Source organism: Aythya marila (assembly GCF_965140915.1).
Source record: "Aythya marila genome assembly, chromosome: Z".
Classification (NCBI taxonomy): domain Eukaryota; kingdom Metazoa; phylum Chordata; class Aves; order Anseriformes; family Anatidae; genus Aythya; species Aythya marila.
In genome coordinates, this window is record NC_139080.1 from 42,585,886 (window position 1) to 42,606,929 (window position 21,044).

Here is a 21,044-nt window from a genome sequence, read left to right on the forward strand (position 1 = left end):
ATAATAAGCTACTTCTTCCCCAGTGATATCTTTATTTTTCTAATATATTGTTGTGTTCAGAACTGCTCTTTCTTTTCCAAATGTACCTTCTTCCCAGAAATTTTCAGTTACTGTAGTTCAAGTTAAAGCATTGCATCAATCTCCAATGGAACCAACAGTAGGCAATTCAATTTAATTTTCTGTTCTGAGCTAGTACTTTCAAAAGTATTTTATTGTGTGTTTCCCAGTAATGCGCAGTTTGAAAGAGGAACAAGCTAGATGCCTGGATCCATAATAGACATCTATATATGTGGGCTTGTTTCCTAAAGCAACTGAATATGCCCAAGAGCTGAGAAGATATTTCTTTAAAAAGGAGCCAGAGGATAACAAAAAAGTTTTACTCTTCTGTTATCTTCTGTAGGAAATAACATTAGAAACCATCACAATGCAATGCCACAATATTCACAGAAGGGAAGGGTAAAAGGCAGTTGACTGTTATAAACCAAACAAATCGATAGTGTCTTTGCATGCAATTCCTGTATCTCATTTATGTTTCATGGTTGGATGGTTGGACAAGTGAATTGAAGACATGCTCAGAACACACCTACATGTATGAGCAAGAAAGATGACAAAAGCATCCTTTTTTTTTTTTTTTTTTTCCTAAGGAATTGCAGTAATAAGAAGGCTTAAGTAGAAATCCATATCATTTCTCAACTGCTGTCCCAAAGCAGTTATTCACCAAACAGATGAGACAAAGAATTGTGGCAACAAGACTGCTCAAGGCTGAGATTCAGGTGCAGAATCCAAATAGGAGTCATAGTACTTATGAGGTTAAAAGGTTGGAACTCATCCTGAGCTACAGATCAAAGTCAGTTGCAGAGTATTTGTTAGCAAGAAGAGTACACAGAACTGCACAACTTTGAAGGGGCCTGCCCTTGTTTTTTATCCTGGACAGAAGAAAAGCAATTAAGCACGTATTAAGCAAGTTTTCCCATTACATTTAAGATGGATAATACACTTTTACACTTGCTTTTCCACAGTTACTGCATAAATATTCTGTTCAATTCATAGTACTTAAATAACGGGTGTTTTCCAATGCTTCTGTACATATACACAACTTTTGCAGTTCTTGCTGAGATGGGGTGGGAGGAAGATAATAGGAACATTTTTCAAGTGCTTCATGTACTATAGCATTAAGATGATTCTTCTACTCTGAAATGGCAGTGATTTATCCCAATGTATTTTTAATCAAGTATAATCTTACTAGCATGCCCACTTCTAAATTCTGGTTATATATCATATTAGTAGTTTAATTTTTATTATCATGATTGGGCTTTTGCTTACAAGACTGTTCAGCACTCAGGATGACTATGTCTGAGAGCCTATCAAACAGACCAGTTATAGTTCCTCATAAGCCAAGGCAGCTTTTGCTACAGTGCAAGTTATCAGCAATCCACTGTATAAAGAAATGACTGTACATTGCCAAATGCCTCTGCCCTTGCCAAGATAAGCACGCAAAAAAAGTAAATGTTCCTGTTTGCTTCAAGGTATGTGGTATGTCAGGCAAACATAAACACTGTCAGCACATTTATGTAGTCTGGTAACCTCTATCTACTAGGTACTACGGTGTAACTTTTCATTACACATACCTTCCCTCTTTTTTTTTTTTTTTTCCCCAAAACAAACCTGCATCATTTGCAAGATTGACACTCCCTAGATGAAGAAAGCTTCTTTCAGAAGAAAATGGTACCAGTGATAGTAATGAAAATGACTACTTGCTGCTCAAGCACTGTTGTCTTAAGCTACCTTAACATTGGGTTACAGAAACATAGAACAGTTGAGGTTGGAAGGGGACCTCTGGAGATCATCTGGTCCAACCACCCTCCCCAAGCAGCAATATTTAGAGCTGGTTGCCCAGGACCATGTCCAGATAGCTTTTGAAGATCTCCAAGGAGGGAGACTCCACCACCTCTCAGGGCATCCTGTACCAGTGTTCCATCACCTGCACAAGAAGTGCTTCCTAATGTACAGACACAACCTCTGGTGTTCCAGTTTGTGCCTAATGACTGTTGTCCTGGCACCAGACACAAATGAAAACAGCTTGGCTCCATCCTCTTTGCACTCTTCCTTCATGGGAAGTTTTTTTATATATATAAGACCTGCCCTGAGCCTCCTCTTCTCCAGGCTGAACAATCCCAGCTCTTTCAGATTCTCCTCACAGGAGAGGTACTCCAGACCGCAGTATCATCTTGGTGGCACTCTGTTGGATTCTTTCCAGTATGTCCAGGTCTCTCTTGTACTGAGGACCCCAGAACTGTATACAGTACTCCAGGTGCAGCCTCACTAATACTGAGTAGAGGGGAAGGATCACATCTTTTGACATACTGGCAATACTTTGGCTAATGAAGCCAAGAACAATGTTAGCACAAGGGCACGTTGCTGGCTCATGTTCAACTTGGTGACTCCCAGGACTCTCTGGTCCTCTTTTGCAAAGCTGCTTTCCAGATGGGTCCTGTATTTCCAGCAGGTCACCATGTTGGAGTGCCTACCCCACTAATTGTGAGCAGGATTGTACTTCCAGTGCTACACCTACAACATAGCTGTAATTACATGCTTAAGAAATGACAATTTTAATGCACTAGATATATTCACAGGCCTGAATCCTTGAAAGTGAGGAGCATTTTGGTGTTCCAACCTTCAAAGAATCAATATGGTTTTGGCAGGGGAGCAAACTCCCTTGCACTGTAGGCAACGAGCACGTTCTAGACCATCTGATGAAAATGAACAGGTACAAGTCTGGAGAAGGCCTGATGACCCCCATCCGAGGGTTCTGAGAGAACTGTATGATGTAGTTGCCAGGCCTCTCTCCATCATATTTGAAAGGTCACTGCAGTCAGGTGAAGCCCCCAGTGACTGGGAAAAGGGAAACATCACTCCCATTTTTAAAAAGGGTAGAAAGGAAGACCCAGGGAACTACAGAATGGCAAACCTCACCTCTGTGCCTGGGAAATCATGGAACAGAATCTCCTGGAAGCACATGCAGGACAAGGAGGAGAACCGAGGCAGCCATCATGGATTCATCAAAGGCAAATTGTGCCTGACCAAGTTAGTGGCCTTCTATGATGGAGTGACCCTATCAGCTGACAAGGGAAAACTGACTGATGTCATCTACCTGGACTTCTGTAAGGCCTTTGACAAACTCCAGCATGACATCCTGACCTCTAAATTAGAGAGATTTGAAAGCTGTACTATTTGGTGGATAGGGAATTGGCTGGAAGGCCACAGACAGAGTTGCAGTCAAAAGCACTATGTCCACCTAGAGGCTGATGATGAGTGGTGTCCCTCAGGGGCCCGCCTTGGAAAAAGTGCTGTTGAATGTATTTATCAATGATAAACTGAGTCCCTCCTCAGCATGCTTGTAGACAACACCAAGCTGAGTGGTACAGTCAATGCAAAAGAAGGAAGGGACACCACCCAAAAGGACATGGACAAGCTTGAGAAGTGGTCCCACGTGAACTTCCTAAGTTTCAACAAGTCCAAGAGCAAGGTGATGCACCTGGGCCTGGGCAATCTCAGGCATGAGTACAGAATGGGAATGCAACTCATTGAGAGCAGCCCTGCAGAAGACTGGGGGGCTGTGGTGGATGAAAAGCTTGACATCAGCCAGCAATGTGTGGTTGCAATCTAGAAGACCAATTGCATCCTGGGCTGCATCAAGTGATTGTCCCCCATCTGCTCTGCCCTTGGAGAAATGCATCCAGTTCTGGAGTCCCCAGCACAAGAATGATGTGAATCTGTTAAACAGATCCAAAGGAGAGACACAAAGTTCATCAGAGGACTGGAGCACCTCTCCTACGAAGAAAGGCTGAGAGAGCTGGGGACGGTCAATTTGGAGAAGAGAAGGCACCAGGAGACCTTTCAGTACATAAAAGGGGATTACATGGAGATGAAGAGTGAGTTTTTGCATGGTCAGATAGTGATAGGATAAGCAGGAATGGTTTTAAACTAAAAGAGGGCAGATTTAGATTAGATGTTAGGAAGAAATTCTTTACTTGGAGTGTGAAGCACTGCAACAGGTTGCCCAGAATAGTTGCAGATGTCCCATCTCTGAAGTCGCTCAAAGCCAGGCTGGATGGGGCTCTGGCCTCATCTAGTGCGTGGCTATAGCAGGGGAATTGGAACTAGATGATCTTTAAGATCCCTACTGACCCAAGCCATTCTACAATTCATGACATTAAATTCTTCAGTTCTTTAAAGCTCACCTTGAAGATACTTCTTGGCAGGTACCCCTTGCCCCTCAGTGTTTCTCCTCACCAAATTGTTATTCACATCTGAACCCTCATGTTGGGCTAACAATCACAGAGAAAAAGGGAAAGTTCTTATTCAATGCAAATGCAATTAAACAGCAAGTCCTGGCCTGTATCAGAAGAAGTGTGGCCACAGCTCAAATGAGGTGACTCTATCTAGTCCACTCTTGCAAGACCTCACTTGGAGTACTATGTTCAGCTCTGGGGCACCCAGCATGAGAAAGACACAAACCCCTAAGAGTGGCTCCAGAGGAAGACCATGAAGATGACCAGATGACTAGAGCACCCCTCCTATGAAGAAAGGCTTTATAGGAGAAAATTGGAGTTGTTCAGCCTGGAGAACTCTCTTTGGGGGGAGACCTGATAGTGGCCTTCCAACATTTAAAGGAGGCCACTAGGGAAAAATGGGGAGGGCCTCTTTATCAGGGAGTGTAGTGACAGAACAGGGGATAAGCTAAAAATGGGTTGGGTTAGATCAGGTATCTGGAAAAAAAAAAATGTTACTATGCAGATGGTGAGGTACTGGAACAGGTTGCCCAGAGAAGCTGTGGATGCCCCATCCCTGGAGGTGCTCAAGGCCAGGCTGGATGGGGCTTTGAGCAACCTGGTCTGGTGGGAGGTGTCCCTGGCCCATGGCAGGAGGGTTGGAACTCAATGGCCCCTTCCAATCCAAATTATTCAATGACTATATGATTCTAAACTAAGAACATATCAATTGATATCTGTATTTACACTCATATTTAACTAAGTATTATATTGAAATAGCACAGTAGAAGAACTGTACTGGAATGAAGAACAAAAAGTAAAGTTTAGCACAGAAAATAACAGTTACAAGACTACCTTCTCACATGTTGATGGGAGTAAATAAAAGGTTTTCTCCTCTTCAAGAAGAACAGGCTTCCACATTAATTCACTGCTCAAGAACATGGCAAATCAACTACCAACCTAGCTACTCAGTATTCAGATCAATATAATGAGTGCACTTTCTGCCTTAAAGTAACATGCTAAAAAAGGGAAAAAAACAGCTTCCAGTTCATCTCTCCAGTTCAAACGGAATTCCTTAACTAGCACAGAAATATCTCAGTTGAAGAATATAAAAGCAGACTTGTTTCTTCTGTTGATAAGTGCATTTTACTTTCAGCTCTACTTTGTGCCCCAGTTTATTTTCAGTTGTCATTATCACAAAAATTGAATATCTATGTGTGGTGTTTCAATATATGGAGCGAAAGGTCAAGAATTAGGAATAAAGGTATTTTATAGAAATAACAAATCCTTTCAACTTCATACATCCTTTTAACTTCTATCCATAAATACAATTGGGAAAACAACAATCCATTATTCTGGAATACAGTAAAATTATCATTCCTTTAAAATATTTCCTTTTGTACATTCACAGAATATAAAGACTGTTTGAACAGAAAACTTTTTTTTGTTTGTTTTGAGCAGTTCCAGAACAGTATACTATTCCCCTCTGAAAACACAGAAATTTGCTCATAACTAGAACTTACAAGAGTTTATATTTACCAAATGAAATTCCCCTGTCCTACTAAAAGAGAAAACATTTTCATCTCTTTCTGGTGTCTAACACCTCACGGTCCAAATGAAGCTACAAAAAAAAAAAAAAAGGAAATACACTTGACCTCAGTATCACCATTACTTCACAGTTTTAGACATCAGATGAGCAACACTATGGACATAAGTCTCAAAGAACTTGAAAATCTGTGTTCATTACACCATCCAACTATTAGAAGGTGTGGTTCACATTATGGAGAAACCCACAAGAATGCTAAAAGCTAAATAATTACTTTGGTAGAAAGGCTATGTGAAACAGAAAATGTTTACAGCCACACACCAAGAACTTACAGCACAGGGCATAATTCAGTGAATCAAAAAAAAAAAAAAAAAAAAAAAAGAATGTCCATGCCCAAAACAGGATTGATATTCCCCATCACCACCCAAGACAATTACTGATTAGGTAATGGCTCAAGGCAACTTGGAAGGGATGTTGGCGCTAGGGGCAAGAGCAGCTGCTAAGAAAAGAATAATTTACTGGCAGGAAGCCACTTTGAAAACAAGGATATTAAACCACATTTTTTTGCACATTTGTCCACATATACAGACATCAAGTCTTTGTCCTTCAAATTACTGACCAGCTGAAGAGAGAAAACAAGTAATGTGAGACAACATGTATGTGCAGAGAAATATCGCATTAATATGAAGAACGTGAAAAGCCCCAAAGGAAATGCTCAAAGAGAAATAATAATAAACAAAAAAAATAACTTGCTATCAAATGCAATGCCTAGCTCTTTTATATAGATAAGAAATTAGTGAGGACAATTCAACTTTCTGTATTGCTACCTCCACTGTCAAAATACATCTATAACCACTGATAACAGGGTTAGAGAGCAAAATTGTCGGATTCATATTCAGGAAGATACAAAGATGATAGTAAACACTTAACATTTAGTCTAGTTACAAAATAAGCAACGGACAAGCTTTCCCGACAGCATTCCCTTGACAACAGTAGATAAATGAGTACAAGTAGGTTCTTAAGAGGCTATTAATGTTTCTAACAAGCTAGACCATTAACAGATCTCAGAATACACAAGGGTTAAAGACAATTGGATGCTATCAGACATGTCATTCCTTTGGGAAGAAGGTGATGTTTCTCCTGGAAGCAGGGCTGCGTGAAAAAACAGTCCTGTTGATAAAAACCTGCCCTGGTGAACATACACATATAGCTGGAGATTTTATAGAGTTCAATCTGAAAGTGTTCTTTACCACTTACTGGAACTCCACACCTCATAAAGCAATATAAATGTGGCACCTTAGCTGGACTATTGGATAAAGCAGATTTTGAAAATATACCAAGAGTATTCCATTAGTTTACATAACTATTTAACACATACTCTGTATAGATAACATAGGAGACTTGACTAATGCAGACAAAAGCTACACAAAGATGTTGCACATAGTGCACTGCATCTAGGTATACATAGCCAAATAAGACTAAGACAAGGTGATTCTAAAGTTATCAATGGAAAGACAACAGTTCAGTTTCTGGAATTTTAGGTTTGACACATGTAATAAAGACAAGCAAAGAAGATCCTGCAGTGGAAATGACCGACAGTCCAAATAATATGAAAAACATCGAAAAACATAAAAAAACAGTACAGAACACATCAAGTCAAGAGGAGATTAGGGACCACATATCAAAGTAGTGATCTATGAAGCGGTATGAATAAAGAGCTGAAAAGACTAAATAAAATTTGAATTAAAAAAAAAAGAGACACCATGATTTAGCTATGAAATACTATGATAGAAATTATAAAATTACACAAGTACTGTTTTTGTGCCTTGAGCAATGCAACAGGTAGGATTCAGCCACAGACCAGTTCTGACCGAACAAAAATAGGTTTTCATCATGTATTTTGCTAAACATTACTAATGGAATAAATCACTGAAAGCTTGCGAATACACTTGATTAAAAGTAAAAACTTACAATCACTACACTGTGTGATCTCCAAAAATATTTTATTTAAGGTTACCAAATGCTAATGAAGTCAGCAAGGATGAGTTTGACCCTTAACAAGAGAATATTTTAAGAACAAAGCATGTTCTTTAAATGTGCTAAGTTTAAATATACCACCATCTGATACATAACACCAACTCAGACTCCTCGATTCAGTAGTCTTGTCAACATACCACCAACTTTTCTACAAGTAAATCCAAGATTTGAGAAGTTTCTCACACTGCCAACAAATAGTTAGGTCTGTTCTCAGAAACATGGTGGATAAGAACGAAAACACATCTAACATGATGTTTATAATATAAGAAGCCTATTGCTTTCCTACTGGTATGGAAAAAGAGTAGAAAACTTTTTTCCCCCAAAAATTGGTGAATACTTAAGGATGATTGCATGACTGACATTACAACTTATCAATAGATATTAACCTTTAACAGTGTCAAAAAAGTGTTTTAATTCCCTCTGCATTCACGGGTTGTGAAGCACTAGAACAAGCAGTCTAGGGAAGTGGTAGAGTCATCATCCTTGGAGGTATTCAAAAGATGCGTAGATGTGGTGCCTGGGGATGTGGTTTAGCAGTAGACTTGACAGTGCTAAGTTAATGGTTTGACTTTGTGGTATCTATGGTATCTATGATTCTCTCCAAGAAAACACATTAATCCAACTTGCATGTTTCGATCTGTGTAGACTGCTTTTGCACAAATATTTATAAAATACACTTCTTTTTTTTAAGGAAATCATACATGCTCATGACAACTGCACATGGTTAAGTTCAGTCTCAACATTTTACCAGAGCCAAATTACTGGGAAAAAAAATAAAAATAAAAGAGCATCAATATGATGCTTTGCTGAATAAATTCACCAGAGCACCACAGCAGCAGTATTTCATTCAAGACACCTCTACCAGTAATTAAAAGTCTTTAACAATAATAAGTTGTGAAAGTTATACTACATCTATACACCACCAGCTGTACAACTGGTTCCTCATCCATTTTCTCTCCAGCTGCATACTTACAAAAACATTTTTTAAAGCTTGCTCCAGTACACAAGGTATGTATCAGTTGCTAAAATAACTGCTTCAGATACCCACTGCAATCAAAGTTTCAGACTCTCATGCTTATTAAAACAGGTGCTAGACAAGGACACTGAGTTTGCACTCAAGTTTTATGCTCAGTATAGTATGAAGTTGAGTATCAGTCTTTTTCTTGCACATTTTACGACTATCTACCAGTTTGTGGTTCCCTTCTCTTAGAAAAGAAGAAATAAATAATATAAAATAAAATACACAAGATGCACCTTCAACAGATTTTGCTTGGAAACCAGTATGTGCACATCTGTTTTGGGACATGACAACTACCATCCTAGAACTTTTATGTTGTACATACTTGCCAGGAAAAGTTTGAAACAATCTCTTGGGAACAACCAGATACTACCCTCTTTGGAATTCCTGTTCACAGACAATATAGCTGCATTCTCTCTAGATGTTGCAGATGTTACTGAAGTCTTAAAAGGTTACTTACGGTTTTCCTCCAGGAATGCCTGCTAGATTTGGAGGGATTCCAGGTACTCTCATGTGAGGAGGAGGATCAAACCCAACCTGACAATGAAAAATGAATTAATCTCACACTTGCAATTTCTCATTCAGCAAGCATTTCTTCCCTTCCTAGATATTATGCATTTAACCAAAGTATAGCTTTTACCCACAAAATTAGGTAGGCAGGAGTAATAGACAAAACAAGTTTTGCCCCCAACATGCTTCTGCTAGAAGCACTCATATTCAAAGAGAAAACCCGTAATGTGTATCACACATTCACAGTACTGAGCATAACACACAGACCTGCATGCTAGTGTGGCACTCGCCCTGGAGCTGGGCTCCGGAGTGCTCTGGCATGTCGCCATACCAGTGCTCTGTATCTCGGTGGCAGTGAGTGCTGGCCTGTGCAGGTGCAGTGTGGTGTGCTCAGAAGCAGCTTTGGGCCCCCACTAGGATCTTGGCACAGCTCTGCACTGTGCAGGCATGTCAGCTAGGAGATGTCTCGCAGAACTACACTGCAGGGTGTGCACAAATTTGTCTATGGCTTAAATATACCACACAGGCTGTCTTTACAAAGCACGATTCCACTACACTTCTAAATCCAGAATAAACACGTACACCAAGTAAGTCAAACATTCTGGACCAAACACATTTTTCCTTCTGAACACTACCTGAAACACAATTCTTATTGCTTCAAGGAGTACAAATGCTATTTAGGATTTCCACATTTTTGAATAAACCCTGATTTTTCCAGTTCAAAAAAGTAGCCACATCTACAATAACAAGAAATTACAAGCTTAAATCGAATCTTGCAAACTCACAAGTAGGTAAGCCTGTGTATATATAGAATTACCATCAAGCTCATTTCTGCAGAATCAGGCTCCCAAGTTACTCTGATCAATAGCAGCAATGACTGCCATACTCCGTTTACTTAAGCAGGGTTAGGGTCCATTAGGGTTACGCCCACAACAGCAGCTACTCTTAACACATCTTATCACAGAGTTTTAAGACATGAACTGACTAAGTCTTCATGCTTATTTACACAAAAAATAAAAGGACAGAAGTAGATAAACAACTTCTACATGACTTGAAATTAATTTGGTGTGTCTGTACAGATCACAAATCTTATTCAGCAAAAGAAAAGGAGGTGCTCACAGGACGATTGAGATGATTTATATCTACATTTTTTTTTTTTTTTTTTTTAAGTATAAACAATTTGGCATTTATTAATCAACCAAGGTACTGATGAGGATGAAATAAAGGTAACACATCAATACTGTGATATTATTTGTTTTCAAGGCGCAAATTTGTTTCTCCAACCATGCAGCAAAGCGAAACACACACTGAAGCAGTCAAGCCTCTGGCACTGTTATAACTTGGGAATTCAACAGCACACTAAATGAAGCATGCAGCTCTCCTCAGTGAACTGCAACTCATACGACTAAGACTGCATGCAACTTATGGCCTACCATAGGAGATCTTCCATAAGCAACCACAGCAGCTGCAGCAGCAGCAGCAGTCATCTGGGGTGACATGTTGTGCAGGCTGGCATAGGCTGCCCCTGGACTGGTTAGCTCTCCATTCATGCCAGCATGAGGCACCATTCCAAACGGAGCAGGGTATGGCCCTGGTACTGCCAAAGGTGTCCGCAAACCTGCAGCTACAGAATAATGAAAGCAAATAGTTTTATTTGTATTTCTTTGCACTTAGGGAAGAAGACAGCTTTTTTTTTCCCCGTTACAACACTTAACCTTCCCCTCACACACACAGCCAAGAAACATTCCCATAATTTATCTACACTACTACCTCCTCTTTTCACTCAGTGTAAATAAGATCTACTGAGGTATGAACCTGCTGATTACTTCTAACAACCTCTTCCAGCATTGCCCATTTTCATTTCTGTAATATTTCCCTGTTTACATTAATCTCTCCTTTGCCAAATTAAGCACTAAAGCTGACAGACATGGTTTACACAGCTCACGTCTGAAGCAACTGTGCTGTACCAGCCCGAATAGTGAAAGTAAACTTCCCCCTGCATTTGTCAAGATTTACACTGCAGCAAATATTAGTAGATTCAAAGAGCTGGAGAAGAGATTGCATTCAGAGTAAAGTGCCAGAAACTTCTCAGAAGTCTTTCACTGCATAGTCTCTGGATTATTTCCAAAAAGATAAAGAAAAAAGTAAACGAATAAAAGATGGAAAGATATTCAAACTCTTGATAATCCACACATCTGCATCTCATCAAGCCCTCTCTTAGTACCATGAAAAAAGAACTTGGTTAACATTAATATGGAAATACATGTAAAAAAATTAAAAAAGATTAATTTTGGAACTATAAAAACAGAGAAGCAATGTTTTACCAGCTTGGTTAACCAGAGGGTCCATTGTTGGAGGCTTGCCAACGCCTGGACGAAGTCCTGGAGTTGCACTAGTGCCTGGGGTTGGCACGTCAGTTCGAGGAGTTGGTGTGCTGGATTTCAGAACAGGCGTGCTGGCCTTTTCATGCTGGTATCATTAAACAAATTAAATGAGTATTATTTTTAATCCAGGCCATATTACACAATTTATCACGACAGCAGCTGGGATGCTGGGCATCTACTACCTAGTCCCCTAGCCAATTTTCATAAATCCATGAAATGCTGACAACATTAACTTGTGAGAAAGAAGTGCTGACCTTTTTGATTACTGCCAAAATTAAAAAAGCAAAATAAATGTTATTTTTCTTTCTTCAATTGGCATGAGAAAAAATGCATGAGCTAATTTTTTTTTTTTTTTTGGGGGGGGGGGAGGGGGGGACAATACAGTAAGCATCACCAAATTATTTTAGCGTGAACTAACTATTGTGTCTATTATTGGACACAGTAGATCTAAATGAAAACAAACGCACCACCACAGTTGATAACATCAAAGAAATTGTGACATAGAATCTGACCAAATTATTAATTATACTGCAGAATGAGATTCCAAAGAGTGACAGTTCACTTAGAAGAATTAAAGAAAAGCCTGGAGAACTTCTTAGTGACCATATGCAAATCTATGGAAGAGTTAGATCATAACCATGCTTTTCTTGAGCAATAGCTTAAGTGAATCTTGTGTTTTGTAATAAATGTGCAATTCGTTTGACAGAAATGCATATACAGGAAATCAAAATAAAGGAGAAATTATTGCTGAGAAGAAAAGCTGAAATGCTACAAATATCTGGAAGTCTACTTCAGCTTCAAATTCTTAAATTTGAAATTCTTAAATGTGCCATCTGCAAAAAAATAGTTGCAGAAGAATGCAAAGTTAGACCTCACAAGAAAATGAACATTTCCCTGGACAACAGACTGCTTATAACACTCACCAAACTCATTTCTTTGGATTTGAGGGAAGTGGAACTTCCTGAAGAGGCTGTAGATGCTGGACTGCTAGAGGCATCTTTCTTTAGCAGACGGCTTTTATCTATACCATTTTCACGTGGTGAATGAGTAGGACTTGCCCGTGGGGAGGAGGGATCCTAAAACAATGGGAAGGAAAAAGCAGCACATACTTCTGTTAGAATCAGGTATACAAACACCACTAAAGAGTCCAGGGGTGTGGGAGGAAGAAGAATTCAAGCAGTAAGTTCAAAAGAAATAGTATTTTGCTCTCTATCTATGTAGAAAAAAAGCTTAAATCCCTTCATCGCTTCTAGAAACATAAATAAGTCCATATAGTAATAAATCCAGATTTATTTACCTTACATTACCATAAACTGTTTTCAAGCACAGAGCTTGCAACCTACGTAAATATAAGTATAAACGAAGGCAAGCATGCCTGACAAGTGATAATAAGCAAGAAAGACATACAGAAACTGCAATCAGTGTACACTTCCATGTATGTTCTTCACATGCTGCTAGTCAAAACAATTGTTTCAGTAACACTTTTTTTTTTAAAGGGAAAACACACCTTGATCATGTCCATCTTCAGAAAAGAGAAAGAGATGCAGACTTTATATATTACAATATGTTACTTCTTCCTAAAATCTATTATTTTGCTACTTAAGTCTACAGAAAAACTGCAATAATCTCAAGTGATTATCTTTCTCTCTTCCAGAGGCATTTTTTGCACTTACTTTACCCCAAAGTAGGCTGCCCAACAAGGTACAACACCATCAGTTCTGCAGGTTCTCCAAGCTCCTTTGGCTCGTAAGAAAATCAGCAAGAAGCCATCCTCACATAGAGTTAGTCTATTGATGGATTACTGAACAACTAGGATTATAGACTATCGATTTACTAGGACTTCTGAAAAGATTACTAAAATCCCTAGCTAGATACACATCGTTCTTACTTGGCTGACATCATTTGGGCACTTGAAGCTGCTGAGACGCTTCTCTGTCAGCTTTTCTCCCTGTACTTTTCATGGAGCATTAGAATGTTTCTGCCGTAGTCAGGCTACCTAAATCTTTTTGTAGTATGAAATGTAAGATGAAGAAAAGGTAAGACTATTCCCTTCATCATGATGTCACTGTCAAAAAAAAAAAACAAAAACAAAAACAAAAAAAAACACTATTTTGGAGAAAAATAAATAAAGTGGCTACCACCTCTAGACAATTTTCTGAACTGACTTCATTCTGACTTGTGCGGACTTCATCCTAACAAGCACGTCTGGAAAATGCCTTCTTTAATGTAGGAAGTTAAAATACTAGTAATTTTTAATCCACAAGAACTGTTTTAATAATACCCCTACAGTGTTCAGTACTGTTTTCCCTTTTCATTTGAAGATAGCAGTTGGGAAACCTCAGACCTCCACCTGCACCTCACCACAGCTGTCTCCACTACAGAATAGCTGTGAAATGTTATATTCTAACTGTGGAGAGACCAGACCTAAGCAAGGCAACAGAAGGAAAAGCTGAGAGCAATCACAAAGCTAGGAGGAACACATTAGGATTAATAAACACAGTAGGATTAATAAAAAGATCAGGTGGTGCATATTTTTAATATATATACACATAGTATAAATCTAAATGTACTTTTTCTTTAACATTTGGGCAAATATTAAGACCACATAAATGAAAAGTTACCTCATTGGATACATCTACGACCAAGTTATCATCACTCTTGTCCCCATCACTGTCCTATCAAAAATAAATAAATAGTTCAATTAGTACATTAAGAGCTGAAAGAGACTGTATCTACTCACACATTTGTTGTTTTTCCTAGACAAAAAACAAAACAGCTTTTAATTATTTATTGGCAATCAGGAAAACAGTGAAAATAAGAATACAAGACCTTACTTCTGCTTCAATATTAACACCCATATAAGGTAGAACTATTTGAATGGTGGTGGCTTTACTAACATTGCAAGATGGTCCAATTCCTTTCCTTACTACCATCATAAACAGTGTTATAATTTTTACTATAAAAAGAAGCTTATACCATTTGTGTGTTAATCTCCTATGTGTTAATATTAATGCTTGTGGATAAGTTAAAAAAACACACTAACATCTTAAAACTCCATTATTTTGGCAATTGTTTCATTAATCAGCTTCTTCAAAGTGCCAGCACAACATTTTCTCCATTTCAAGAAAGGAAAGTTTTGAAAATGGAAACTTATGTGGAAGAAAATGCTTCATAAATGCCAAGACATTTCAACATTTCATCCTAATGAAACAAAATACTTTGACATTCTTAAACTGAAATGTGTTATTGTAGCTTGTCGAGATGCATTCTTACGTAAATCTGTGTTCACCTGAGCTGCTCTGGTGCCCCATTGCAGCTATTACTCAAGTGTGCCTTGGTCCCTGTCTCCAGAACATGCTGGGATCACCCAGCAGACACATTCTATGATAACACAGTGATACAATGAGTTCCACTTGGTGGTTCAACCTCAACAGTCTGGATAAAAAACAAATCAAATGAATGGTGAGCAATAAATCTTTCCTGTGGCAAGTCTGACATTTCCAATAACTATACTTTTACTTTAAAAGTTTCTAGGCAAACAAATCAGATCTACAAGACTGTTCAATGTGTCCCACATGTCTTGAATTAAATCAGCAGTGCTTTCAACATGTTTGGGCTACCACACTTAACACTGGCAGATAAAGTACAAAACCATTTCCTTTCTTTAGCTCCAAAACAAAAACAAAAAACCCACTACCACCACCATCATCATGAACAACAACAACAACAACAACAAAAAAAAAAACAGAACAAAATGCACACACACAAACAAAAAATCAAAAAAAAAAAAAAAAAACACAAAAACTCTACAGGTGGTCACAATCCTTCCTTCCTTTATGCTTTGACTGCTTCAAGAAATACACTAAACATAGTAGGGGTGCAAGAGTGTCACAGAAGAGAGAATAGTGTCTCTATTTGTCACTTCAGAAGCTGTCCAATCAAAGGGTGCAACAGGAAAAGAAACAGAAAAGCTCTGGACCTGGTTATCTGCCACCATTTGAGAAGTACAAAGGATACAGCAAGCAAGAATAGCCTACAACATGTGGAATCACAATAGATAGGACATTTCTTCACCAGAAATACCACCTCAAATGCAGGCAAAAACATTTACAAAGCTATGATTAACGGTACTCTGGTCATCTTGAGGCACAGAAATTTACTATGGCTATCACAGGCAATTCCTATTGGTACTATTCATATCAGAAGATTCTCTTCTTTAACAAACCTACAAGTTGAAGTTATCCAGATCCTAACATGAAAACTAGTCACAAGTCAAAAAAAAAAAAAGGGGGGGGGGGGGAGTGCTTTGAGCATCTTATTTCCAAGGTTAAAATTTGTACAGCTCATTTGTCTCCCTTCTGACAAATGCAGTGGTACCTGTTGACCCTCCAAGGACGTCTTCTAAAGTAAGCTAGAACTCAGCAATTCTGCACGTGCTGAATTAAGAAAACTTTTAAAGAAACATCTTTTACACCAGAATAAATTTTATTTTCACTTAATTTTTATTTTGTTACTGCCTTTACTTGCAAAATCCACCTCAAGAGAAAAGCAAAGAGAGCTGCACATTTAAAATGCAGATTAAAACAAACTATACTTCTACAGTGCAATATACTTTTCATTTTTTTCTAACAGAACTTCAAGAAAAGCAAGGCAGTTTTTTTTTTGCTTGCACAGTTTACAAATTAGAAAGGAAAAACACACCTAGAATACCAAACCCTTAAATTAAGGGAGTAAGTGTGAGGAAGTTTGCCAGAAGTTTTCAATAATCTATGTTATTATAAAGTGGTGGGAAGATGACTTGCAAAATCTCAACAGTATGAGAACACCACGATAAGCAGGAAAGTGGAAAGAAAGCCAATGTACTATCAGTAGCTCCACTGCAAGATTCACTGAGAGCCAGCCTTCCTGCCCCAGAGCATTGGGGTCTAAGGGGAGAGAAATTATGCTGCAAAACACTGAGGAAATAAAGGGGCACTTGATTGTCTCTTGGATTTCAGCAGCTAGGAATTAATTAGTGATTGAACTTATATAAACCAGGTATTTTACCATACTACTGCTATGTCAAATAATATCTGCTGTTAGATTGATGTTCTTCTTTCCAGTGGTCTTTCACACCAGCCCTATTTGCAGGCAGTTCAAGTATCATCCTGCGATCTGGCTGAGCATTTAGCCTTGAAATTGAAAGCACATGCAAACCTTCTGAGGTTCACATGGGCCGCACTGTACTGAAGTGCCTCTCTCAAACGAAGCAGTAAGCAATGCTGGTCAAAAATGCAGAGCACAAATTGCGAGCTGTTTATATCAGTTTCTTTTCTGCTGAAACTGACATACCAACCAAACACAAACTTTAGGATTTTTAAATACGTTATTATATGTTACCTCATAACATACGCTATTTCCAATGCTTATTATTTTTCAACATGGTAATAGCTCATATAAGAAAAATCTGCTAAAATCTTCCAAATCAACAAACCCTTCCACTTCAAATAAACTTGCAGTATGGTAAGCTTTTGAGCCATCCGGAAAGGATATCCTCTGGAAGTCAGAGTAATGTCTTAGAGCACTTGTGAATCCCAAATGGCTACTCCTGGCTCCTTATCCCCTGTTGAGAAGTATTACTTGACAATTGCCCTAACTATTGAGTCACTACTATTTCCACAGCAAGAATAATGGTCTCTCTGGCACATGCATTCCTGTACTACAGCAGCCATAGAAAACACATTGCCTTGTGCTTTGCAGCTCTTTTACTCCTCTTACAAATACATCTGCAAATAAATTAATCATTTCTTTAACACAGATTTGCTTACATAGTGGCTGGAATCCTTATCATCCACCTTTCTCTTTTTGATGTCATTGGCATATTCAGGGCCATTCCTGCGTTTATCTGTGCTTCGCAGACTGTCTGGGACCAACAGAGAATTACTCTGTAAAGACAAAAAACAAGGCCAGTCAAAAATTCCTTTCAAGATTCATTCATATATACCTTAAAATTCAAACTACATGTTAAAGATGCTTTAGAAATGTAACACCTACATAATCTTTCATTCCATTTAATTCATCCCAAAGTCCTCCCTGCAAACATGTACAGCTTAGTGCATTCTAAGAACCTTGGTTTTTCATTGCTCAACTTACCAAAAGTCTAACTCACTTGTCATTCACCACCTATTTAACTACTTAAGTCAACCAAATTTATTGTTTTAGAAAATAAAGCTTGTTAATTCATCAGTAATGTGCATCTTTTTGTTATATATATTATATATATATATATTTTTTTTTTGTTATATATATACATATATATATTTACAAACAAAAGACTCAAACATAACCTGACTGATTGCTCACCTCTAGGAAATCATATGTAGATGAGGCTTTGGTATGTTTATTCTTGTAAACATGGAGAGATACATGACAACTTGTCTTTAACTCTTTAAAGAATAACAAATGAGGTTATGCAGTGCGCATTTGTTAGCTTTGTCAAACTCCAGTTGGGTATCATCAACAAATGTATGGAGATGACTTTATTTTTTTAATCAGACCCAGTGTGGAAAACTGACGCCAACACACACACAGACACACAGGCACACAGACACACACAGGCACGATGAAAAGAAAGACTAATCTTTTCCTCAAACTACACAGACTACTTTCATTCAGATACGGTACATACAAACTGTTGACCCAAAGAGAAGGGCATTTCTAACATTTTTTCAGTCATGTGACAATTTGACATGTCTGTGATTCCCATCTCCATCTCCGTTCCAGCTAAAGCATTAAAATGTGCTACAATGAGTTCTTTTAAGTGCACGATTAGCATATGCAAAAGCGCAATTTGTTCAGTGATATGTTAATGCTGTGAACAATACTGAATGACTTGAGAAAAATAAGTCTCCTTTCATGAAGACCTGGTAAACCTAGTTCCTAAAAGCCAAGCACATGCTTACGTAAATAAATATATACTCACATAAATATACAAATAAATATATATTTACAAGTATGCATGTATATCTCACAAAAGACTACTAGAAACATATATGCTATAAATGCAAACCCTCAAATGAATACTTACTTTTACCTAAGAGAGACAAAAATATTCTTAATATATCATAAACATATACTAGTAGCCAGTAAACTGCACACTGAACAGCTTCCCCTTCGAAACCTGAAAACGCCAGGGTAGTTTGCTCATTTATTAGTGTTCAGTCCCAAGGAAAAGGAAAACAATACAGGGTACATAAGGCAATCCGAATCCTCTTTTTCCTACTTCAGACACTGTGCTTTAAAGCCAACTCTAAGCTCTTTTATCCCTGACTATTCAAGCTAAACAAATGCCAAGGGGCTTACATAAAGCATATAGGAGGGTCTAATGAAATTCAGTATAAAGAAGCTCAAAATAATGTCTTTAGCACAATGTTTTGCAGCTAAAAGGTGGGCTTGTTGGATCACTGAACTAATTGCCTTGACAAATAGTCTAAATTTAACCCTTCATCTCCTTCCCACATGCATACCAATTCAGGGATTTACTAGTTTGAAAACATTGAAATGCATCTTCAACATTTTAATACAGAATCCATCATGACTTTAGCAGTAGAAACATCTTAAGCAGTAAGCTTTAAATTCAAACTTTGTTTGAAAATTCAAACTTGATCACAGATTTCAGAAAAGGCAAATGCCTGTTCTTAAAAACTTTTTTTTTCCTTGAAAAGATAAGATACTTCCCTTAACAACAACAACAAAAAAAAAAAACATAGAAAATCTGTATCTGTTTTATTGATTAAAAGCTTAGAACAAAACAGTAAATTAGGTTTAGAAAGGTGAATAAATTCAGTTTATCATTTTAAATTGCCAAAATTAAGCATGACTAACAGAAAGGTGGCAAGGGGGCAGCAGCTGGGAAAAAATTAGAAACTCTGCTATTTGAAATTACTCCGCAGAACCGTAAGGAGGAGCTTGTAAATTCTGGCATAAAATGTGTAGTTACAAGAGTTGTTTTTATCTATTTTAATTTTTATCTGGTTTAAAGTAAAGTCTACCTAGACAATGCTAACAATATTTAGTAGCTTGTCTTCTGGAGTTTCAATACAGAGAAACTTAACGAGAAACCCAGATTTACATAAAATAAAATCTGAGTATGTGAGTGTATCACAGGTACTGTGATATTCACTTATTTATGACATGTGAAATTAATCACTGCACAAAAGCAAAAATATGCAACAGTTATTGGGATGAAACATCTCTATTCCAAGAACCAACTGATTGGCACCACCCAAGACTTGCAGCAACTGGAGCATTGTGGGAAATGTCTATGGCTCCCACCCTCTCCCAAATGGTAAATTAAAATCATGTTTGCTTTTTTTTTTTTGGTTGTTTACTTATCACGTAAATGTATCATTATTATATTCATCTAGTAAGTCCATAGTAAGTCCAATCATCTGGTAAATCCGTTGTGCAAAGTTTTCCCCCCTACAGATGTTTATACTGTTTCTCCAGCTTATCACATTAATTTAAGTCACTCTTCTCTGGCATCAGAGAATCCATGCTAGGCACTGCTGCAGAACAGTTTATTGCACAATAGCTGTACTATATATAGGAAATAAGACCTCTCAGTATTCTAGAAAAAATTATCATTAAGTAACTAAAAAGTTACTGTTTTTTTTGTTTTTTTTTTTTTCCTTTAGGAGTACAAGAAACCGTTAACAACTGTGACCAAAATCAGGTAAAGTGTAACTTTAGATTAAAAAACAGCTTGCTGCTGTAAGCTACTACCATTATTAAAACTATTGGTTGTGTAAAATTTCATTCAAAAATGTGGAACCATGCATCTTTTAAAGCTGTGCTTATGATATATCTATAACACTATGGAAAGAAATGAAAATACAAGTAAGTATTGGGAACCAGATGCTTTTATAAACCCTGGGCTATTCAGACCTCTTATGGATAGATGTAACATTAGACATCATGTTAACTTCAAGGAAATTATCCTTAAGACAGCTCACACAACACACACAAAAGCCAACAACAACAAACACCTTTCTACACAAGCTCTGGTATAGTTTCTATTTGCCAATAGCAATAGCTTCACAAATGATAAAGTTCTGCTCATCTTTTCTTAAAATAAATAAGTAATAACATAAAAGTACTTAGTTTTTCTACTAGGCCTACTGACATTTGACTTATTATCAGAAGTAGGATTATAAGAGTTCCATTTTAGCTGTAATATTTATTTTTTAAGATAATGCTACAAAAACTTTCAGTTGGGATTACTCATCTGTGACATTAAA

At 37.7% G+C, this 21,044-nt stretch overlaps 1 protein-coding gene across 4 annotated transcripts in view; it reads right to left on the reverse strand.

Annotated features, from left to right (window-relative positions):
- Positions 1 to 21,044, reverse strand: part of TLE1 (TLE family member 1, transcriptional corepressor) — a 76,689-nt gene that overhangs the window by 7,700 nt on the left and 47,945 nt on the right. For all 4 annotated transcript variants that reach the window (XM_082784367.1, XM_082784369.1, XM_082784366.1 and 1 more), the window contains exons 9-14: positions 17,574 to 17,690; positions 14,388 to 14,441; positions 12,690 to 12,842; positions 11,707 to 11,851; positions 10,816 to 11,006; positions 9,333 to 9,409 (exon numbers count right to left, since the gene is read on the reverse strand). In XM_082784367.1, coding sequence (XP_082640493.1) covers positions 9,333 to 9,409; positions 10,816 to 11,006; positions 11,707 to 11,851; positions 12,690 to 12,842; positions 14,388 to 14,441; positions 17,574 to 17,690 — 737 coding nt within the window. The remainder of the gene's footprint in view (positions 1 to 9,332; positions 9,410 to 10,815; positions 11,007 to 11,706; positions 11,852 to 12,689; positions 12,843 to 14,387; positions 14,442 to 17,573; positions 17,691 to 21,044) is intronic.